We start from the raw sequence: 24,986 nt of genomic DNA, 5'->3' as shown, positions 1-24,986 counted from the left end.
CTGTTTTTTTTTTAATAAACAACCAGTTTTTATAGAAATAAAATAAAACTTAATATTAAAAAAAGTTATTTTTTGATTATTTAATATTAATACAATTTGTATTTACTTTGTATTTATATTCATATATTTTTATTTCATTTATTTTGTTCTAATTTAATCTATTTAATGGATACACAACTAGCTCATTTTTTATTTTTAAAATTATTTATGTATTTATTTCGATCTAATTTATCGATTTACTCATTTATTTATATTATTATTATTATAATATTTTTTTGTAAATGTTTTTCTCTAGCCTTGTCACTCCCTTGCAGTCCCCTGGGGGTCAGCAGACCCCAATTTGAAAACCTCCAACTTGTTGAGCACAGTCTTTAGCCAATAACATTTACATAATCCGAAATACAGTTATTAATTATTCCATAAAAAAATGCAAGTACAAATTTCTAAAATATTGAGGGCCACTAAATGTAATGAGCTATGGCATATATTAAAGAATCAACAAATTGTGCAATATAAGATCTCGCGTGAGTTCACCTCAGTGTAGAGAATCTGCGAGATTTGCGCGTCCGCCATCACTAGAGCCCGAAAGTAGCTGAATGCGAAGCGGTTGTCAACAAGTCCGAAGAGTGAGACTCGTAAAGAAGGTCAAGTGGGGGCTCAGCGCTGCCTCAGTATACGTGTTCCCCGTCTTTTGTCAGAGAAGACTTTCATGTGAAAGGAGACAACGGCGGGGAATAAGCCAGACATGTCAAATCTCAGCAAAGGGGGGACTAAAAAAGACACCAAGATGAGGATACGAGCCTTTCCTGTGAGTATGAGCGTTCAGAACAGGCGGAACATCCACTCGAGCTCCGGGGATCCAAGCTGACAGGCCTATGTGGACAAATCCCTTCACACTGCCTCGATGTTTTCCCATATCCCACAAATAATCAAATAACCATCATGAGAGGAGTGCCAGGTTGATCTAGATTTAGGATCTCATGCGTTGTTTTTTTTTGTTGGTCATAATGACAACGCAACGAGCCTGTTGTTAGCTGGCTAACCTGTTTAACAGCAGTAAGTTGGAGATAATAATAAATAAACGCACGATTTCCCAAATACAATGATGATTTCACTGTAGAGGTTCCCTCAGTGTACATATACAATCACCGGTAAATTTGAGTTAAACACTATTCAATCAGATTCGCTATAGTAGTGTTGTTTTTGGCAGGTTGATTTGTCTATGATAACTTTTCCCATGATGTGTCGTTGTCTTGTATATGTCACACATGGCCAGGCAAATTCACCTGTGTGATGTGACACGCTTCTAGTGAGCGTTTAGTTCTTGCCAGCGAAGAAACAAGTTCACTAGCCCTAATGCTGCAAGAGTGTGTGTGATGTTTACAGTTGGTCTGGTCTAAATACTCAATACTGTAAAACCAAACCGATGCTGACGAGCAGTTTTGTTGTGAATCACATCTATTGATCTGAACTGTTTGATATTGCAGTTTGATTTTAAGCAAATATAGACTACTCCAGAACACACACCTGTTTTAAGATACTCAGACTTTGAGACAGCTCCCCATCCCCGTCCTGTTGGCCAAGACTTCTGCATTGCCTCAGTAGACATATGGATATGGTAAGCTACAATGTATGAGTGTCATGAAACATTGAAGTAAGTGTCGTCCAATGTTCTCTAAGCCGTCGCCTAAAGTTCACACAGGTGTCCCAGTAGAGTAACCATTACATAGGTGTAGTCTGTTATTAACCATGGAGGTTTTCCGTGACAACCAGAAAATGGCACAGTAATTGTGCCTTTTCGTGAGATGCTATGCTTGTCAAGGTTGTTTGTGTTATCTTTCTTTATGAAAAATGCACTTTGTGGTTGTTGTAATATTCCCACATTTTCTTACATTGTGTATTAATTTAATATCTAGATTGGTAATCTGTTACCAATTCAGGGTTATGCTGACTCATATCAAGAGGAAGGTACTGCTTCTGATGATGCTTTATATTTTGAATCGGGCAAACTTCATTATCACATTATTATCGAAAGTTTTGAGCAACTCTATCACCGTTTCTCTCTTAATGGTTTCCCCACTTATTTGATCTCCACCTCATTACAGATGACCATGGATGAGAAATATGTCAACAACATCTGGGATCTCTTGAAAAATGCCATTCAGGAGATCCAGAGGAAAAACAACAGTGGGCTAAGCTTCGAGGAGCTCTACAGGAACGCCTACACCATGGTCCTTCACAAACACGGAGAGAAGCTCTACACAGGCTTGAGGGAGGTGGTCACAGAACATCTCATCAACAAAGTAAGAGCCATATGTCTCTGTCGTTCCTCTTTTCCACCATGAGGGTGCTGGTGTCTGATCTGGAACCATTCTGTGCGTTTCCACAGTTCTCAGATCCCCTGGCCGAGTACTGAATCTGACACAAGAACTGATACATTTATGCATTTGGCTGATGCTTTTATCCAAAGTTCATACATTTACTGAGAATGTTATCCTATGGCGTTGGTGTTGCTAATGCGATTCTGTGCTGTTTAAGCTACCTGAAGATCCAGCACCAGTTCAGTGGAAGAGGGATATCAGGGGGTAGAAAGTAGCGCTGCAGGATTGACGATGTTGTGATTATATGATGCAAAATGCTGCGATTTTATATGAAATAAACAAATTAGGGCTGTTAACACAATTAACACAGCATCTCTTATTTTTTTGCCAAACCTTGGCTAGTGTTATGATCCCGCTTGGCTCTTATTCGTGCGAATGCTTTTAAACTATTCATATGTGACAAGTCAAAAGAGCACGCTGCATGTCTGTATATGACTTGCATAAAGATGCGCGCCAGTATCATGTGCATGCACCGACCACGGGCCAGAATACAGCTCTATTTCACACTTGAACGAACAATAGCACACACAATTATGCCAAAATGTTGTTTTGTCCAGTTTCTTCATAACGTAAGAGCAGTCTTATGATGGACGTAAAGAGTCAACAGTGGCTGCTTTTAAAGGGCCAGGAGCCAATAAAGCAGGGGTCTCAAACTCAACTTAACTGGGGGTAGAGTCTGGGTCAGGCTGTCACAAAAAAAAAGTATTCAAGTGTTCCAAAAAAGGAGCACAGCTGATCCAATCTTTATTATTAACATTTCTTCTGAACTGTTCCTCTGAAGTTCTCTGAGCAATCCTTTCTGTACATGATTGGTTCTTCATGAGCTGTCCTTCTGACAGTTGCAGTTCATTTTACACACTTTCTTTGTCTTTTCCTTGTACACAACATCTTTGTGATGCTTCATTTTACAAACATTCTTTTTCTTTTCCTTATAACACTTGTGATACTTATACAAACCCGATTCCAAAAAAGTTGGGACACTGTACAAATTGTGAGTAAAAAAAGAATGGAATAATTTAGAAATCTCATAAACTTATATTTTATTCACAATAGAATATAAATGACATATCAAATGTTGAAAGTGAGACATTTTAATTTGCCATGCCAAATATTGGCTCCTTTTGGATTTCATGAGAGCTACAAATTCCAAAAAAGTTGGGACAGGTAGCAATAAGAGGCCAGAAAAGTTAAATGTACATATAAGGAATAGCTGGAGGACCAATTTGCAACTTAAGTCAATTGGCAACATGATTAGCCGCGTTTCCACTGCCGGGCCAGGGCCGGGCCGTGCTAGTGCGTGCCAGGGCCAGTCGCGTTTCCACTGTCACTTCCGGGGCTTGATCGGGGCTTCCTCAGGGCCAACGGCCAGGATTTCTGGCCCGTCGAAAACCTTGGGCCAGAGGGGTCCAGCTCGGGCTAGAGGCGTGCTCAAGGTAAAAGGCGGAGTTTATCGGTGTTATGGAACCTTATGATCTGAAGCAAGATGCACATAGGGGTGTCCATGTTTAACCAATTAACCGTTTAAAATTGCATAACATTTTAATTTGAACTGTAGGCCTATGCCAAATGCTGCGCAAAAATATATAGGCTATATATAGGCTACATATCAACGAATTTTCAGATATTTGTTTGATTTTTTTGCCCCTTAAACATTTAAAATATTCGACAAATTAATATGAAAAAATATATATTTTACTGGTTTTCTGAGGCCAAATTAGAACCTGGAAATGATATTTTCCCCGCAGTGCTGAATGAGAAGAACCGTAACCACAGCCTACAGAAAGGGGATTATAGGTGATTTATAGGCTATAATAAATGTGTCTGATAATAAAATAATGTAAAAAATAACGAGGCATTAATTGTTTATTAATAAACTATTGTTTTCTAAATGTTTTCGGCTAAAAACATATCTCTATCTCCGGATGCACATTTAGAGAGAAATTAATTAGCTACATAATTACATAGAAGATATTGGCTTTCGATTCGAATTTGTTCGTTTTAAATTGGACATTTAAAGCTTTAATCTACAAAGGATATAGGCCTAACCCCTGTTGACTAAAGCTTTAAATGTCCAATTTAAAACGAACAAATTCGAATGCGGTGGCTGTATCAGGTCTCGTGCTTCAATTCACGGAGATCATGAAGCGCGCTTTGATTAATTGTTAAAGCACAACGTTTTCTTGTTATTAGGCTATGAGTTTACGCAAATAATATATGTATTTGCGAAAAATGTATTATTATTTTCTGTATGACCAGACATGAAAGAGTATTTTAAGTTGTTTCCACTGAAAGAAATGCAATGAAACTGCAAAGTGTTCACATGGGCGTCTCGCAGCCATCAGTGCGTGCTCCACACACACTGGATATGCGCTGATATGCGTCAAAAATATTGTGTTTATTTGTGCTCTGTTCCTTTTTTGGATAAAGGCGTCTTCTACATATGCAGCCTAATCAAATGTTACAATAATGATGATGATGGTTATTATTATTATTTTTATTTGCAGACACGGAGTTTTTGTGAAATGGACGTTTTGCTTATTTTCAATTGGCAATTTGAAGGGTGATGGAAATGCGGCTTTAACTGCTCCGTACTTGCTGCGTTTTATTTCTAATTAATTTCGTTTCAGATGGGGTCCAATCAGTTATTAAATGTGTTAAAAAATTAACTCTGTATCTCGAGGTTGCGCACACTATGCACCGAGTATTAACCAATGGGCCTCGGTTATGAATAACTTGAAAACGTGCCCGCAGCCCTACTTGTTATATCGCGCAAAAAATCGCTGCTTGAAATGGAGAATCGCCTGTCTGACATTGCAGCCACTACGGCAGGTGAGTTAATATACATGCTATCTTCCTAATTTAAAAAATAAATTAATTCATAATACCCGCTGAAATGGGTTGGGTTTTATGACGTTTGATACAGAAAGGCGTGTTAGGGGTGGGGTCTGGGGCAGCGCTGTGGGGCTACTGGCCCGGCAGTGGAAACGCAAGCCCGGTGCTTGAGGCCCGAGGCCACTAGCTCGGCTCGGCTCGCTGTTAGCTCTGGCCCAGCCCTAGCCCGGCAGTGGAAACGCGGCTATTGGGTATAAAAAGAGCCTCTCAGAGTGGCAGTGTCTCTCAGAAGTCAAGATGGGCAAAGGATCATCAATTCCCCCAATGCTGAGGCAAAAAATAGTGGAGCAATATCAGAAAGGAGTTTCTCAGAGACAAATTGCAAAGAGTTTGAAGTTATCATCATCTACAGTGCATAATATCATCCAAAGATTCAGAGAATCTGGAACAATCTCTGTGCGTAAGGGTCAAGGCCGGAAAACCATACTGAATGCCCGTGATCTTCGGGCCCTTAGACGGCACTGCATCACACACAGGAATGCTACTGTAATGGAAATCACTACATGGGCTCAAGAATAATTCCAGAAAACATTGTCAGTGAACACAATCCACCGTGCCATTCACCGTTGCCGGCTAAAGCTCTATAGGTCAAAAAAGAAGCCATATCTAAACGGGAACCAGAAGCGCAGGCGTTTTCTCTGGGCCAAGGCTCATTTAAAGTGGACTCTAGCAAAGTGGAAAACTGTTCTGTGGTCAGACGAATCAAAATTTGAAGTTCTTTTTGGAAAACTGGGACGCCATGTCATCCGGACTAAAGAGGACAAGGACAACCCAAGTTGTTATCAGCGCTCAGTTCAGAAGCCTGCATCTCTGATGGTATTTGGTTGCATGAGTGCGTGTGGCATGGGCAGCTTACACATCTGGAAAGGCACCATCAATGCTGAAAGGTATATCCAAGTTCTAGAACAACATATGAAGAGTTCAGATGCAAAAGCCTCTAAGTGCCATTTGAAATTTTCTCCTAGAATGATCATTTTTATCAAGCTTGTATATTTAAGTTCAGTGATTTCACTTAAATGGCGATGAAGATTACCTATTAATTGTTATTTAAGTGAAAAAAAAATCATCATTAAAGAAGAAAATTTCAAATGGCATTTAGAGGCTTTTGCATCTGAACTCTTCATATGCTCCCATCCAGACATCGTCTCTTTCAGGGAAGACCTTGTATTTTCCAACAAGACAATGCCAAACCACATACTGCATCAATTACAACATCATGGCTGCGTAGAAGAAGGATCCGGGTACTGAAATGGCCAGCCTGCAGTCCAGATCTTTCACCCATAGAAAACATTTGGCGCATCATAAAGAGGAAGATGCAACAAAGAAGACCTAAGGCAGTTGAGCAGCTAGAAGCCTTTATTAGACAAGAATAGGACAACATTCCTATTCCTAAACTTGAGCAACTTGTCTCCTCAGTCCCCAGACGTTTGCAGACTGTTATTAAAAGAAGAGGGGATGCCACACAGTGGTAAAAATGGCCTTGTCCCAACTTTTTTGAGATGTGTTGATGCCATGAAATTTGAAATCAACTTATTTTTCCCTTAAAATTATGCATTTTCTCAGTTTAAACATTTGATATGTCATCTATGTTGTATTCTAAATATAATATTGAAATTTGAAACTTCCACATCATTGCATTCTGTTTTTATTCACAATTTGTACAGTGTCCCAACTTTTATGGAATTGGGTTTGTATTTGCTCATGTCCTTTTTATTTTCTTTATAGCCTACAACATATGATATTGAAGGTTTTTTGGATGGCACTTTTCCATTTATACTTAAAAAAACAATTATTGCTTTTGAAATTCAAATATTTGCAGTCATCTCTGCCGTCTTATTGAATTCTTTCTACTAGTGCTGGGCCGTTATCGGCGTTAACGTGAGACTCTTATCGGGCGATTAAAAAAATATCGCTGTTAATCAAAGTTGGGTTGGGATCATAAATAGCTTTTTCGAAAATCGTTATATTTTCGCGCAATTCTGACATTTACAAATGAATCACTCTCGATTCTGTTCAAAGACTTCATCAAACAAGCTGTCAGATCTGTCTAAATCGGTTCTCGAATCAGTTGATCTGTTCAGTTCCTCACGCGCTGAATCGTCTGAAGCGCTTTCAATTCACACTCGAGGAGTCGTAATTAACAGGAAGATTTAAGAACATGAAGAGCGTTGGATGAAGTGGCCATGGATCTACAGTCTAGTCTAGTGAAAGCAAATCTGCAAATGCATCATATTTTTTGCCAGCGATGAAGATCTTTATTCGTTGAACATCTTCGTATGCTCTCTGTGAATGAATGATTCCACAGGATACATTCGATTTAATTTCATTCAGGTAAATTTACAACCAAACAGATTATTACGCCACGACAGCACTAAAAAGTATGACATTATCCGGTTTTTGGACATACATTAATTTATAGCCTACAAAAAAATGCTTCAGAGCGTCGGCGCGATGGTTAACAGGTTAAATAAGCTACCATTGTCCACAGTTTATGAAATGAACACCCGCCATCCAATTTTCACTTGCACAACCGGGCCAGTCTTACCAGGTTAAACATTCAAGCGATGTTAATCTAATCTAATCTCTCTGGGATGATTTTCTATTCAATTGGCTTATATTGCTTTAACCCTCAAAACTGTGTCAATTTCGGTCTTCGTGAGTATACTCTAAACATAGTCGGTTTTGTCTTTAATAAGCATAAAACGCATGCCAGTATAATGAACAAAGAGTCCGTGCACTAGCTCTTAAAGTGACAGCACCCATATGTGTCGGTCATTAATTTTGTCGTCAAAACAACAAAAGAGAGCTTTAAGTTAAAGGAATCAGGATTAATAGCCTATGTGTTTAATTTATTCAGAACTAAAATAATACCCAGTGTTATTTTCCATTTGATTACTTTATTCAGTTTTTGTCTATGAATACTAGTGTTAGACCTATTCAAAAACTTTTCTCTTTATTTGTATCTTAATTATTTTGTGTTTATTTGTGCTACTTATTTTAACGTAATTAAATAATTTAAATCAAGCCTCTTCGTGTTGTGTAAATTCTTATCAACAATATTACCCCATTGTAAAATGCAGTGAGCGCAAACATTTAGGCAAGATAAATGTAATAATTTAGTTTGGAAAGTGCGTGTTGGTTTGCACAGCACAGACACGTTAACAGACTTTAATTCAAAGGAAAATGTTTTGGCACTGAACATTTGTCTTGATGTGAACAGGCTATTGGATTAATGAGATAAAAGGGACTCTCTTAAGTGGGTTTGAGGTGTGATTTTTAATGTATGTCATGTGTTTAAGTTAAAAGAAAGAAAAGTGCTTCATTAATGAATTAAATTACACCAAGTTGGGTTTCTGCTTGCTGGGTTGATATGAATTATCAGGTTGTTTCCCTATCTTTTTTTTGTCCTTTAAAAGGTACGCGAGGATGTGTTAAACTCCCTGAATAACAACTTTCTGCAAACACTGAATCAAGCCTGGAACGACCACCAGACGGCTATGGTGATGATCAGAGACATCTTGATGTACATGGTGGGTCCTCGTGGCAACCTTTCATTGTGTGTGGTTTGATTTTCATCTTGCTACTTGTCTGTGTGAATGGAGCTTTTCACAGGGCTTGCATTACAACTGGGCTTGCATTAGCACTGGGATGTTTTCAGCAACTGCAGATATATTTTAGTTTCTCCTGCTGGGTGGTTGTGGATATTTCCAACTTATCTGACTGTTGCTCGGAGAAGAGCTGTATCTCCTTTATTATGCTTATCCCTCTCTCTCTGTCTCCCCTTCTGTCTTTGTATAGGACCGGGTGTATGTTCAGCAGAATAATGTGGAGAACGTCTATAATCTAGGCCTCATCATCTTCAGAGACCAGGTGGTTCGATACGGCTGCATTCGGGACCATCTAAGGCAGACCTTACTAGACATGATTGCCCGAGAGAGAAAAGGAGAGGTGGTGGACAGGTGGGTCTCGTCTTGTCTTGTCTTGTGGTTGCATAGCAGATATAGACCATGCAGAAATCTTTGTGTAATTGATCAAACCCTATGTCTGCTAAGTTCTTTGCCAAGGAGATTTTATAAATCCTGATGTGAGGCCCACATGTGCTCTCTTTGCTATTCCCTTTTTGTGCACACACAACATCAAAGCATGAGCCTCTGGCTTGAAGGTCTGAGATTAAACCCTGGAATGAACTGGGGTGTAAAAAGTACTGAGAAATTTAACATAAAATAGGTCATATATCAGAATTATATTTGAATTCAAAATTACAAAAAAAGAAATTCCACAATTAATTGTACTTAATGATCTATTCCCTTGATTCGTTAAATCAAGAGTGAGTGCGGTTGGTTTCATTAAAGGGAGAGTTTACCAAAAAAGACATTTCTGTCATCAATTACTCACTCTCAGGTCGTTCCAAATCTGTAGGACTTACTTTCTTCTGTGAAACACGAAATAAGATATTTTGAGAAAAGTCTTGAAGTTTTTTGTCCATACAGTGGAAGTTAATGGTAAAAAACTGTTGGATTACAATTCCAACATTCTTCAAAGTATCTTATTTTGTGTTCCACAGAGGTAAGAAAGTCATAGAGGTTTGGAACGACATGAGGGTAAGTAAATATGACAGAATTCTCCTTTTTGGGTGAACTATAACTTCAAAATCTCTTTATGCATAAAGCATACTGGTATGAAAAATATGATATTGTGACAAGTTTACAAAGCATTAGCATCGGTAAATATGAGGAGCCGCACAATAATAGGGATAAATTCATCCTCTTGATGTATTGTAAAAAATAAATAAATTGTTGTTTTAATTTTTTTTTTGCCTAACAGACATAAAAGACACTCAAAAATGAACTGATATTAATATCACCTAAATAGGGCTGCACCATATAGAAATTATCAAAATATAGATATGTACGGTACAAAAGATATGTATATCGCAATTGCTTACAATAACGCAATGATTTTAATACTTCAAAAGATAACGAAGATTAGATTTCAGGTTATTTCTGCAGTTTAAATGGCCACATACACACATTTATGTCCATAATCCTGTGTTGGTGAGCACTCACAGAACCTATATATAGTACAATTTTAATTTATTTTATACACTTAAAGCATTATCGTGTCACGTATTGAATTATTTAACGAGTTATTGCATTTTTTTTATTTACTTTTTTCTACAATAGTGCAGCCCTACTCCTGAACTTCGCATCAGTTTGTTAGATGTTGGTTAATTAAGTCTTTATTCCAGTATTTCAGTATATTAATTTTAAGTTAAGCTTTACCAAACTTTCTTTACATACTTGGACATTCTTTCTTATTTTCATTTTTCTGTTCTGTGTCAGAATGCTTTCTTTCTCTGTCGTTTTTGATGTGACGTGGACAAAGGGTTAGCAGTCACCATGCAGAAGCAAAAGGCATTTTCATATAAAGCCGATGTGTATTATGTCACTGCATGAAGGTGGAAATGGGGGATTACATATTTTGAAATTAAAATGGTGGCACAAATTTTATTGTGATGATATATTTTAGGCCATATTGCCCATCTCAGTAGGGCTAGTGACAATTTGGGACTTGGCCAGTGGGAAAAAAGCCCTGCTGGGTATACAGTGATATCGTTTATGCATCTTACACGAAAGTAAGACTGCGTTCAGTGCGGAAGATTGCTGTGGTAGCAGACTATTTTATTGTAATAGTGAGTAAAAACATCCTGCATATCAGTAAATTGAAATATGTAGTTTTTGCTCACTTGTTTCTGTGAAGGATCCAGTTAGACGTGTAGTTCTTTACTTTTTCAACACGGGCACTCTTACAGGCACCCTACTGTACGTGTCCTTCGCTTTAGATTAACTAATCTTTTAAGTGTAAATTAAAAATGAGAAGTTTGGGATCGGCATGATTTTTAAAAGAATCTCTTCTGCTCACCAATGCTGCATTTATTTGATTAAAAATACCAGAAAAAAAAACAAATCAGTAATATTGTGAAATATTATTTCAGTCTAATTGAAAGCTGAATAGTCAGCATCATTACTTCAGAAATTATTGTAATATGATGATTTGCTGCTCAAGAAAAAAGTTTATTACTATTATAATTTTTTTTCCAGGATTCTTTGATTAATAGAAAGTTCAAAAGAACAGCATTTATCTGAAATAAAAAGCTTTTGTAACATTATACACTACCGTTCAACAGTTTGGAGTCAGTAATATGTTTTTTTTTTTTTTTTGGGGGGGGGGGGGGGGGAGGGTTAGAAATAAAACAAATCAATACTTTTATTGAGCAAGGATGCATTTTGATTGATTAAAAGTTACAGTAAAGACATTTATAATGTGACAAAAGATTCTATTTCAAATAAATAGAACTTTCTATTTAGAATTTTCTAGAATCCTGAAAAAAAAACTGTTTTCAAGATTGATAATAATAAAGTTTTTTGAGCATCAAATTAGCATAATCTGAAGGATCATGTGACACTGAAGACTGGAGGAATGATGCTGAACATTCAGCTTTGATCTTAGATCTTGATGGATTGTCATAATAGTTAACAATATTACTGTTTTTTGTTGTTGTTGCACTTTTAATTAAATAAATGCAGCCTTGGTGAGCATAATGGCGCTTTTCCACTGCTGGTACGGCTCAGTACGGTTCGGCTCACTTCGCTTTTCCATTGCGTGGTATGACTCGGCACGGCTCGGTTCGCTTTTCCACTGCAGTTATTACCGCTTCAAAGTGGGTGGGATTGTAGTCTGACCACTATAGTTTACTTGCTCCTCAGCAACCAACGAGAGGAACTTTGTCCATTGACCACGATTCAGCCATTTCTTTTTTGGAAGTTTTCTTTCTTTCTTTTGTCAAGTCAAACAAGGAGTTTTAAAACTGACCAATGAGTGATCTGCAGTGTGTTTGCGTCACATTTTAGGACCGGTAAAGTTTTGCCAATTTAAACATTCAAACAATTTTAAACCATTCGGTACTTCCTCGTTGCAAAGCGCATGTTTAATGTTAGACTGCACAGAGTAAGCCTAAGTAAGAGTAATATTAGACTGCACAGATGTTTGCCATTGCAGAAGATAACTGGAGCTCCACCCATTCTTAGTTTTAGCATGTGTACATAGATCTACATTTACTGTTTTCCACAACCATCAGATAGACAGAATATGTTAAATGTAACAGGAAAAGTTATCTAACCGTAGGTTTTTCTTATAAATGTTTGTCTTCATTCAGGGGTGCCATTCGTAACGCTTGTCAAATGTTAATGATTTTGGGATTGGAAGGACGTTCTGTTTATGAGGAGGATTTTGAGGCCCCATTCTTAGAAATGTCTGCTGAATTCTTTCAGGTTTGTATAGCTAGATTACACTTTATTGCAGTAGTATTTCTCTATTAGTTGGAATATGTGACATATAACATTTAACACATTAAATATATATATTTACACTTTTATAACATATATATATATATATATATATATATATGTTTATACTGTACATACATGCATACAATACCGGTCAAAAGTTTGAAACATTACTATTTTTTATGTTTTTGAAAGAAGCCTGCATTTGTTTGATCGAAAATGCGGTAATATTGTGAAATATTATTACAATTTAAAATAATGGTTTTCTATTTTTCATATACTTTAAAATATGATTTATTTCTGTTATGCAAAGCTGAATTTTCATCAGCATCATTACTCCAGTCTTCGGTGTCACATGACCCTGCAGAAATCACTCTGATATGTTGATTTATTATCAATGTTGGAAACCGTTGTGCTGCTTAAGATTTTTTTTAAAACCTGTGATACTTTTTTCAGGAATCTTTGATGAATTAAAAGTTAAAAAAAGAACAGAGTTTATTTAAAACTACCATTCAAAAGTTTGTGGTCAGTCAGTCTTTTTTTTGAGAGAGAGAGAGAGAGAGAGAGACAAATTAATACTCATTATTCAGCAAGAATGTGTTAAATTGGTTAGTACATTTTTATATTGTTAGAAACTATTACTATTTTGAATAACTGTTGTTTTTAACTATTTTATTCATCAATAAATCCTGATAAAAGTATCCCAGTTCCAAAAAATATTAAGCAGCACAACAGTAAATAATGACTGATTTTTTTTTATATCTGTTTAAAGATATATTGAAGGAAGTATGTTTTTTTTTTTTCTTCTTTTGGTTTAAACCTATTAATTTGTTATATCTTTTTCAGATGGAAAGTCAAAAGTTTTTAGCTGAGAACAGTGCGAGTGTGTACATAAAGAAAGTGGAGGCCCGGATAAACGAGGAGATTGAGCGAGTGATTCACTGTCTGGATAAGACGACGGAGGAGCCGATCGTAAAGGTGGTGGAGAGAGAGCTTATCTCCAAACACATGAAGACCATTGTAGAGATGGAGAACTCTGGTCTGGTACACATGCTAAAGAATGGAAAGACAGAAGGTACACCGTCATTTATCATTACCATTGTTGGTTACTCTTTACTTGAAGGGGTGTGCATAAGACTGAAATGAAAATTCATAATCATGACATGTGATGAATATGAAGGGGTGTTTATGCAGGTTTATGGCAACTGTCATTAAAGCTATGTCCACATTAATCTGGATACATTTGAAAACAGCGTTTTCGTTTAAAAACGCTCTCCGTCCACATTAGCGTTTTCCGGCGTTTTCCTCCGGCTTCATAGTCCACACTACAATGTGAAAACGGCATTTTCAAGTTTATCCGCTTTGGAGAGCGTATTCCAAAAGCTATATTTTCATTTACTTAAAATGCTGTCGCAGTGTGGACGGAAGGCCAAACCGGAGAGAAAAATACACGTTTTTCGCTCAATTATGACATTTTTAATGCAAATATGACATTGTCTTGACATAAACCAATACATCATAACCTGTCATAAATATGACATAGCAGATTAATTATCAAACTTAAGAACCCACTTAGCTTTATGGGGTAACTTTACATTAAACTGTCAGGTGGTTGGTTTTGACAAAAATGGATCAGGAGATTTTTTTCCACTTATATAATTTTTTCACCTTGCGGTGTCCACAAATCAAGAAATTTTGATAATGACATGACCCCTTGCTTGGGATAAAAGAATTTGATGAATTAAAGATCACAATTAATTTTGTTCCTAAGTTCAAAATAAAACACTTAATGTGTATGAAATACATTTAAAATTAACATTAAATACAAAATTAATAGGAAATTGACTTCAATGGTTTGAGATCTTTTCTATGTGAGTAGTATTAAGATAATATTCGTGTGTGTGTGGACAGATCTGGCCTGCATGTACAAGTTGTTCAGTAGGGTGCCAAATGGCCTGAAGACCATGTGCGAGTGTATGAGCTCATATCTGAGGGAGCAGGGCAAAGCTCTGGTGTCTGAGGAAGGAGAAGGCAAGAACCCTGTTGACTACATCCAGGTACCAAGATAAGAGATAAAACCGTACCTAACTAGAAGAACACAAACCATTCATGTCAAACCTCCCTCTTTCTTTCTGCTTCCTTTCTGTAGGGTCTTCTCGATCTGAAGTCACGGTTTGACCGCTTCTTGCAAGAGTCTTTCAACAACGACCGTTTATTCAAGCAGACGATTGCAGGGGACTTTGAGTATTTCTTGAACCTGAACTCTCGTTCACCTGAGTATCTCTCGCTCTTCATTGACGATAAGCTGAAAAAAGGAGTGAAAGGAGTGAGTCATTTTCTCTAGTCACTAGATTAGTGGACACCTTCCAACTTTTGTGATAATTGTGTAAATGTGAATGCTGTTTTCCTTATACCATTTAAGGCAGGGGTTTCCAATCCTGGTCCAGGTGTGTTTAATCAGGAAGGAAGATAAACTCTGGGAGCAGGATTGGACAACCTTGATTTAAGGGGTTATAAAACAGCGATTTAACATACTTTTGTTCCTGCTGGTAAAAGTGGCTTATGTGGCCATCTAAATTTATAAGCGTTTTTGACGAGCGTGTGATGCGCGTACATGTGCGTGGGCAGACGGATATTTTAATTAATAAAAAGATGGTGAGAAACAAACTTGGTGACTGTGATGGGTTGTTCAGAGTAGAGCACATCTATTGATCAACTAAAATGTAGGCATTTTAAAACCTTTGACCGTTAAGAGTAATCAGTTTTTGTAGATATTAATAGTAAGGTGTTATGTCTGGTGTTTGTCCCTCCTTCAGCTGACAGAGCAGGAGGTGGAGTCCATCTTGGATAAAGCCATGGTGCTCTTCAGGTTCATGCAGGAGAAGGATGTGTTCGAGCGCTACTACAAGCAGCACCTGGCCAGAAGACTCCTCACCAACAAGAGTGTCTCTGATGACTCAGAAAAAAACATGATCTCAAAGCTAAAGGCAAGATCTGCTGCTGAACAGAGCAGAAGGTCAGTGTGCATATAATACTATATACGTCTTATTTCATTTGTCTCTCGTTCCACAGACAGAGTGTGGCTGTCAGTTCACATCTAAACTGGAAGGCATGTTCAGGGACATGAGCATCTCAAACACAACGATGGACGAGTTTCGGCAACACCTGACGTCAACAGGGGTAAGGTACAAATGGCACTCGACCAGAATCAGTGTTGTTTTTGGCAGCCCTTTTAGTCTTAGTCTTAGTCTTTTGGACGAAAATGCTTTTAAGTTTTAGTCACATTTTAGTCACTTATAAACTAAACTAGTTTTAGTCAAGTTTTAGTCAACGAAAACACAAAAGGTTTTAGTCAAGTTTTAGTCGACGAAAACACCAAAAGGTTTTAGTCAAGTTTAATCAATTTTAGTAAAAAAAAAAAAAGTAGTCTTTAACAAATTAATTTAGTTTAAAAAGTAGTGGAAATGGGCTTAGGTTTGACAGATTTAGCAAGTGTTGCAGTTCATAAAACAAGCTAACCTTACAACCTTTGCATAATAAACTAGACTTTCTCATTGATGGAGATGCAGTGCTGCCATTGCCAAGCTGTACTTCATTGTCACATTGGGCAGAAACCTTTTATCCCCATATTTCAAGTTATAGTTTTACCCCTGAATATTAAAAGCTATTTTCACCAGTTATCACAGTAATAAAGGAATGGTTTAAAGTTTAAACAGCAAAAACGTTGAGCTACTAGAACATTGTACACAGATAAAGTGGTAACAGTGAAATCACTGTTTTACTCCAAAAAAGCCAAGAATAAAAACATTCTTACTTTGGCAATTGTGGCTTTATTTGAGAAATTGCTAAAGTGCAATGAACAACGTAGTATGCAACAATAAGATGCACATTTTTTGTAAACACAAACATTATGTATATAACCCAGTCTATCTTTAACTTGTGCAAACTGCAAAGTTGCAAACATTCTGAAACAAAATAATAAAATAAATATCTAATACTGAGGTGCATACTCGAAGAATGCATACTCGAATATAAAGTATGAAACAAACATGACACTTGGAGTGTGTTGAACATAAAAATGAATAAGACAATCCCAGAATAAACACTGTATTTGGTCTTGGTTAGTTCAGTATTTTACACTTAAGCCCTGTTTTACGATCGTTTCTGATGAAATAGAACGGTTAAGATTGAAATTTGGACAAATGCTGTCCCGAGAATTTTAGGTTTGTGTGTTAGCACCCACACAATCATTCATAAAACGCATTAAACATTCGTTAAAGACGTCAAACTCACCGAGTGCTCAGGGATGTTCACTGATATGCTCACACAAACATCGCTGCAAAATATGCTTTCCAACAGGTTTTATCCTAGTTTTTGTCCGACTCTATTGACTTGACTTGGTACAAAATTTACCATTAAACCCTGTGTTGTTGTTGTGTGGAATCTAGTGCGCGCGTGGCGGCCGGTGCTGGGCGCACAAGCAGCATTGCTGATACTTATTTTTAGCTCAATACAGACCGATTTCACGCAAAACAGGCATAAATTGCATGCATTGTGAACGTCAGACTTTTAATCATTTTCGTTCCGTCTCGTCAACGAAAACTTGAAAACGTCTCGTCATGTTTTAGTCACCTCAGAGCTATTTTTAGCTAGTCATCGTCGCGTTATCGTCATAAAAAAACGGTGCGTTAACGAAATCATTTCGTTATCGTCATCACTGACGAAAACATCACTGGCCAGAAGTGAGTCCCGGTTACTGCTGCCGTTTTTGCGGCACATGCGTTTACTCCTGTTGACATTGCTATAACCATAGACTAGTTATGACATAGACAAATGTGTATTTCACAAAGTGCATTTTCACGATTATATTCTCCTTGCCATAAAATAAAAATGATTGGAAAGGTGGATTACTCGCATGGCAGCATTAAGAGTAGCAGCCTAGATTTCTAAAATATGGTTTAGTATGCTTTGTTCATATTTCATATTTGCAACAAAGAAAATTTTTGGAAATTTACTTTTAATAATCAAAACGCTGTGCATTGCAATAGGTCATGCACATACGTTATTCATTATCTATTCTCTTTTTAAATCTTTTCCCATGCTGACAGCCCTCATTACTCCTTCTGTTCATGCTCAAGAGAGATTTACACTGAACCCCCTTTCTTTCTCTCAGCCACATATACTGGCTGTATATGTATGCCTGTCGCGATAGTCAATAAATCAATTAAACGCACAATTAAAAAAATAATGAGCTTGATAATCTTTCCGGCCGCGATAATTCCTGCAGAATTCTCATACCAATTACCATTTGCATGCCTGTTGGTTTTCCTCGTCTCTCTCTACCAAAGAGACTGGATGACAACTCTCGGTTACTTAGCGTGAACTAGACCTTAGATTCTCTGCCCGAGCCCAAACTTGACCCGACACTGTCCTCGGGCCGGGCCCTTGATCTAGAGACGTGCACTCCCAACGCAATAGAGTGCGGCGCAGCACTAGATTTGATGGTCGAGTGCGAGCGTGACCGGTAATGCACTCTGTGTGTGCGGGTTGCAGGAGAATAGAGTGCCGAATTTACAACGTCGCTTTGTGAGTTATCATTTTAGCACTCCCGCTTCCCTCGCTCTAAAGTCTATGGGATTTTTGAATGGGTTTTTGCTAAATCGCCTGAAATAAGGTCTGTGGTGAACAAAGCCTCTAAATATTTTCACGTTTTAATCTATGACCTAAAACACCAGTTATAATCTGCTTGTGGTTTTTTAAACTTTATTGTGTCTGCTTGTGTTTTAAAAAAAAAACTTTATATAGGCTTCAATTAGGGCTGGGTATCGATTCACATTTCAATTTCGATTCGATTTCGATTCGCAAGCTCTCAGTTCGATTCGATTTCGATTCTCGATTCGATTTTCGATTCTCGATTCCTGATTTGATTCTCGATTCAACTATAATGAAGATGTAATAAAAATCCTATATTTATAATTTATAAAAAAGAACAGTGGACATAAGTTTACTAGTGGTTAATTAATACAAGAAAATTAAGAGCCATAAACCTATATATAAAACACTTTTTATTTTAGGTACACTAAATGCATACAAAGACTAGACAGGATTTTGATGCAATATGCAAAAAAAGAGTCGCACAGTCGCACAGAACAGTCGCACAGCTTGATCAAATAGTATCATGTTATTTTATGTTTAAGATAGATAAATATATAAATATTTAGACATTTTTTACATTGATCTTACCTAAATGTTAATGTATTTTTTTTTGTTAAGAGTTTATGTAGGGAAGCTTGATTTCAATCTTTGAATTAAATTGAAAAAAGTAGCACAAATAAAAACAATAGAATAAAGACAAAAATTAAGAGACATTTTGGGGTCGTTTTTTTGGGTATGTCAGAAATACTACAGAAACTGAATAAAGTAATCCAATGTAAAATAACACTGGATAGTCTTTTTAGTCCAGACTGAATTAAATACAAAGGCTATTAATTCTGATTGCTTACAATTAATAGTATATTCTGTTGTTATGACAACAGAATTAATGACTGACACAAATGGCTGCGTTCACTTTAAGAACTAGTGTGCGAATCCATTACTGTTTCATAAACTTTCTGTCACACGCGTTTAATGCTAATTTAAGACATTATCGACTGTCTTTACGAGTTACTCACCAAGACCAGAGTTTTGACATAATGTCGCGTGTTTTAACTGTTAAAGTGATATAATCCAGGGATAAAACTATTGTTTCTGGCGAGCTGTTTGTGAGGCGGATTTAGGCTGTGCACGCAGTGAAAGAAATCTCTGAGAGTGCGCGAGCACGGGATGGTTTAACATTGCTTGAGCAAATAAATGATAAATGTTAGTTACGATCATAGGTCACGATGCAATGCTGGCCCGATTGTTAAGTGAATATTCTGTCATGTCCCGACTCCTAAACGCGTGTGTATCGACAGCTGCAACGCTTGCCGCTTGCCTAGTGCAGAGAGACGAGAAGATGCAGCACCGCGTCCGCGAGCCCTTTATATGGAAAAAAATCGATTCGTGGCCGTTGAGAATCGATTTTGAATCGACCACATTTTAAAAAACGATTAATCGAAAAATCGATTTTTTTGCCCAGCCCTAGCTTCAATATGTATAAATTTTGGATAAACTTGTAAAGACAAATCGTGTAAGGGTCACAACTCTGTGTTGAACACAGATCTTATTTTTTGCGATTTTCCAAAAGTCTATGGGGAAAATGCATAGCGCTGCTGAGTTGTCCTACAAATTGTCGTCATCACTTCGGCACTGTATATGCTGATATTACGCAGCTGCCATTTTGAAATGGCTCCAGTGGGAAGAAAACCTGAAGTGCCGCTTTTAATCATAGGAGAGTCGCGAATGGATGGCGTATTGTTGTGTTTAATGTAGAAATTAGTTATTCTAAAAATGTACATTAAAACCCCTAAATTTCTTTCATACTTTAGTTTAGACTATATACAGTGAAATTCATTTGGTAACACTTTACTTGAAGGGGTGTGCATAAGACTGACATGACACCTTCATAACCATGACATAAATATGAAGTAGGGTTTATTTATGTGTATGACAACTGTCATTAAGTATCTTTCGCTCAATAATGACATTTTGAATGCAAATATGACATTGTTTAAGATGTCTTTATGGCATCTTGACATAAAACAATACATCATAACTTTGTCATGACAACTTGACACAAAATTAAGTTATACTGTCATGTGGTTGGCTTTGACGTTGGCTGTCATGAGGGCATTATAACTGTGTCATGAATATTTTTCGTGAGCTCAACTACAGTGGTACACATTGAATTTGTCATTAAAATGTTAAAATGGCTTCATGACAGCCAATATCAAAACCAACCACCTGACAGTTTAATGTAATGTTAACCAATAAAGCTAGGTGGTTTATTAAGTTTGATAATTAATCTGTTATGTCATGTGTATGACAGGTTGTGTTTTAGTAATGTCAAATTGTCATGACAAAGACACTGACAGGTTACGATGTTATGGTATTTTCGTTACACCTGTCATAATTATGAAGGTGTCATGTATTATGCACACCTCTTCAAGCAAAGTGTTACCAACAATTTTTTTTTATATAATTCAGAACGTAAAAAAAGAAGCAGAAATGAACTATAGACGTATCCTATATTGGATATTAACATTCAGTGGTGTAAATTGTTGTCTATCTGTACCTCTGGGGTTCTTCCCACCGGAGCCTCGCTTTCGATTTCAAAATGGTGTCTGCGTGAAATCAGCGTATAAAACGATTCGCGAGACTCCCGCAAACTAGAAATATCTATGAACAAAGCATAAAAACGAATGGATTTTTATTCATCTGTTGCAGAAAAGCAACAAGAACAACTAAAACAAAATCGAAACGATTTGCAGGCCAGAGTTTCTATTCATAACATGTCCAGTCATATTATTACAGTCATATTATTAAAGACAAGAAAACAGTCAGTGATAAAATAAGACCAAATAATCAAATCACAAGCAATAGCCCAAATAGAACAGAGATGCCAATGAAGTAAACTGTGCCATTCATGTTTTTCAGGCAGGTCTAACAGTAGTTTTGGATAAAGTAATCAAATGTAACTTATTTACTGAATAAGTTTAAATCCTAAATGTATCCCTATTTGAAGTTACAAAAGTTATTCAGTCAGTCAGCAGTGAGTGATTGTTTTTTTTTTTATTAAAAACACAGGACTATTAGGCTGCGGTCACTTTAACGTCTTTCAACTTCTTTCAAAAGTGCACAGATCTAGAACCCTGATACTGTACACATGCATTTTATTTAGCTACTGTTTACATTCACTTTCTGCATGCCATTACCATTATTATGAGTAGTGACATTTGAATGGAGCGTTTGACATGTGTTTGTTTCTTCTCAGGTGTCTTTAGGTGGCGTTGACCTCACAGTGAGGGTTCTGACGACAGGATACTGGCCAACACAGTCCGCAACTCCCAAATGTAACATCCCCCCTTCACCAAGACATGCTTTCGAGGTCTTTAGAAGGTGTTTATTATTGTATTTTGCCATAGCTTAGTTCCTTTTTGTAGTTCAGTTTTTTAGGAAGCTCATTTGTGAAGCACTCTAATTTTGAAAGTCAATCGTGGGGTTTTGTGTGTGTTCACGGCGACTCTTGACTCTTTCATTGCAGGTTTTATTTGGCCAAGCACAGTGGTAGGCAGCTCACATTGCAGCATCACATGGGTTCAGCAGACCTCAATGCCACCTTTCATGGGCCGATAAAAAAGGTGAAACACCTTTAACAATCAATCACAGATGGTCAAAAACACACAATCTTAACTTTCTAACTCCCAGCCCCCTGTGCTTCTCCCTGCAGGAGGATGGCTCGGATATGGTCAGTGGGGCTCAGGTTACAGGCACTAATACTAGGAAACACATTCTGCAGGTTTCCACATTCCAGATGACAATCCTCATGCTTTTCAACAACCGAGAGAAATCCACGTTTGAGGTACTGCACTCATGACATGATTTGTAAAGTTTGTGAAGGTAATTTCTCAGCAAATGTATGTAATAAAAAAATTGTGTTCAAATTAGTAAAATTAGAACTTGCATTCATGCAGAGGAAGTCTTCATTTGTACATTAAAAAAATATATTTTCTTTAGTGGTTTTTAGGCTGCTTTGGGATTTAGTTGGTTTGGGTTCAGGACTCAAGAATAAAGAGTGCTACCAATGCATGATTCACCTCACAGAATAGTAGAGCATAAAAAGTGCTTTATAAGCCTAAATAATGCAACACAGCCCTTAAAATGATAACATCAGTCGATAAAGACTAACTAAAAGTCTCAGTACCTGGAACATAGTTTTCTTAACCAAATCTGTAATTTATGAGCTATTAACCCTCTGGGGACGGATTGGGTGTTACTGCCCAAAATGGCATACTTTTACAAATGTGTAATTATCTTAAAAACAATTAATGATAGAGAGGTGCAGTGTTTTTTGCCGTCTACCTCAGATTCCGCTGAAAACAGTGATAACTTACCCGGCTTGTATACACACTTCCTTGTTGCGCAATACCACTAAGTCAAAGGCCAAAGAAATCGATGTTGTTTGGCAGATTCACGAGCAACAACCAATGGAAAAATTGCAGATGGAGAAATATTTTCCTTACCCAATCAGGGGAAAGTTACCATGACGTATTCTAGCAAATCGGAGGACTCTGTTGCCTTGCAAGCGGTGGTACTATAATAAGGGATATAACGCAAACAGCGTCGAGTGGAAGAGACGACAGAAAGCGAACGGACACGGCGAGTATAAACAAAGCTTTATAGTATAGAGCGAGAGCACATATATATATATATATATATATATATATATATATATTTGAAGAGTTCAGATGCAAAAGCCTCTAAATGCCATGTTAAATTTTCTTCTAAAATGACCATTTTTATCAAGCTTGTATATTTAAGTTCAGTAATTTCACTTAAATGACAATTAATAGGTCATCTTCATTGCCATTTAAGTGAAATTACTGATACCAAACCATAATGACATTAATGACACTGACACTAATCCATAGATACCAAACACATCAATGGAGTGTTCCATCTCCATTACATAAAGCAAAGTGTCTTAACTGAAAACCCGCTGCGCTGCCAAAACGTTCACAAGCGCCCACAACTAGGCTAAAAACACCAAGGTGGACTCGTGGCCGAAGGTGTCTCAACAAGTCGCTCATGTGATCATGATTGATTCTGCTTTGTCATTTCCACCACTTGCTGTGTTTCAGATGACAACATTTACACGTATGCTTTTATCCAAAGCGACTCGATTTGCATTTCAAGGTATTTACATACTTATCACTTCTTGATAAGACCCATGATCTTGGCGTTGCAATGCTCTGCTACAGTTCAACTATGTTTTGAATCTAGATTTCTCGACAGTCTGCATGCAACGGTGCCCATGAAGCGTGGGAGTGGTGCTCATGACCACATTGTTGTGAGGAGTTGTATAAAGTCCTGGAAACTTGCGATCCAATCTCTTTCAGCTTGGGTCATTATTTCTTTCACTCCATTGATGAATCTGTCGGTTACATCATCTGGAACATTCACATGTAGATTCTCATCCGTGCAACAATGGTTTAACGTGTGGAAAGTAGTGCTTGGTTTCACACAAGCACAATGTCATGGTTACACCATGCACGCTTGGTGCACGTTAGGGCCTTCATTTTGAGTCCGGCTCTATCCTCCTGGTTTGGAACTGTAAGAACCAGTGAGCCGTATCGCTTTATCAATGCATTGTGAACTCAACTGTGCTCTGTGCAGAGAAATCCTCGGATCACAGGAGTATTCCTCAGGTTGTGTCGGGCCATTGAAATTGCCTGTATCGCGATAATTCAATGTGTCTTTTGAATGACATTTCTTTAAATAAAGTGTCTTTAACTATCATAACCTCACGCTCAAACGGCCCAAAATCCGGCATCCGACCAGCACGGAAGGTCTTTACGTGTTACTGTCTTTTCTCGTGGCAAAGTATTTTTGATTACATTTCTAATGTATTCTCTCATTATTTCGTCTGACTCCATAAATGAAAAGATTTTGTAATTAAATATAAGTGAATGTTTGAATATTCCATTTAAATCTATTCCTTTGAGTCTGTTAGAATAAAATCAAATGTTTACAATTTATTATGTGCGATCATTTCAGGATCAGTTCAAGATAATCAATACAAAACAACAAATGCTCTGGAATAAAGAGAAGACGAACCCAACATTAGGAAATACATGAAGCGTCGACTCCCGGCCGCTCTCAGCCTCACGGGCTGATCTGAGATACAGAAAGGCCACGCGAGCCCTTTGCTACATCTCATTATATAGACAGATGTTACACCTTTTGAGAACAGGGGAGTTTGGCTATCCCACCTTCCTTTTAGGTGTATGTTAGCTCTTAACTCTTAAAAACCGTGTTACCTTTTGTTTTACTTATTTGGAAATGAGACATTTGTACCAGTCGCACTGAGACATTTCAAATGATACCAAACATGTATAAAACTTGATTATAATCATTCACATTAAACTATTTAGATTCTTGTGAGTTTGGGTCAGTACAGGTAGAAAGTTTGGAAACATGAATGTTTTTGAAGTCTCTTATACTCATCAGGCCTATTTGATTTGATCAAAAATGCAGAAACTGGAATATTGTGAAATGTTATATACAATAAATATCATTTATTTCTATGATGCAAAGCTAATTTTTCATCAGCATCATTACTGTCATTAGTGTCACATGACCCTTCAGAAATCATTCTAATATGCTGATTATTATCAATGTTGGAAACAGCTAACGATCCTTTGAAAAAAAAAAAAAAGAACAGTGTTTA

General features: G+C 37.2%; 1 protein-coding gene across 1 annotated transcript in view; it reads left to right on the top strand.

The window, feature by feature from the left end:
• The first annotated feature begins 592 nt into the window (after nucleotides 1–592).
• Nucleotides 593–24,986, top strand: part of cul3b (cullin 3b) — a 28,883-nt gene continuing 4,489 nt past the window's right edge. The window contains exons 1-13 of the mRNA XM_039654877.2: nucleotides 593–808; nucleotides 2,106–2,303; nucleotides 8,690–8,803; nucleotides 9,072–9,232; nucleotides 12,490–12,604; nucleotides 13,466–13,694; nucleotides 14,531–14,676; nucleotides 14,769–14,945; nucleotides 15,436–15,606; nucleotides 15,692–15,799; nucleotides 21,531–21,655; nucleotides 21,801–21,897; nucleotides 21,987–22,118. Coding sequence (XP_039510811.1) covers nucleotides 746–808; nucleotides 2,106–2,303; nucleotides 8,690–8,803; nucleotides 9,072–9,232; nucleotides 12,490–12,604; nucleotides 13,466–13,694; nucleotides 14,531–14,676; nucleotides 14,769–14,945; nucleotides 15,436–15,606; nucleotides 15,692–15,799; nucleotides 21,531–21,655; nucleotides 21,801–21,897; nucleotides 21,987–22,118 — 1,836 coding nt within the window. The 5' untranslated portion in view covers nucleotides 593–745. The remainder of the gene's footprint in view (nucleotides 809–2,105; nucleotides 2,304–8,689; nucleotides 8,804–9,071; nucleotides 9,233–12,489; nucleotides 12,605–13,465; nucleotides 13,695–14,530; nucleotides 14,677–14,768; nucleotides 14,946–15,435; nucleotides 15,607–15,691; nucleotides 15,800–21,530; nucleotides 21,656–21,800; nucleotides 21,898–21,986; nucleotides 22,119–24,986) is intronic.

This window comes from Pimephales promelas, chromosome 16 (assembly GCF_988280905.1).
Source record: "Pimephales promelas chromosome 16, fPimPro1.hap1.1, whole genome shotgun sequence".
Classification (NCBI taxonomy): domain Eukaryota; kingdom Metazoa; phylum Chordata; class Actinopteri; order Cypriniformes; family Leuciscidae; genus Pimephales; species Pimephales promelas.
Note: the sequence above shows the minus strand (reverse complement) of the source record. Positions and strands in the feature narration are given on the sequence as shown.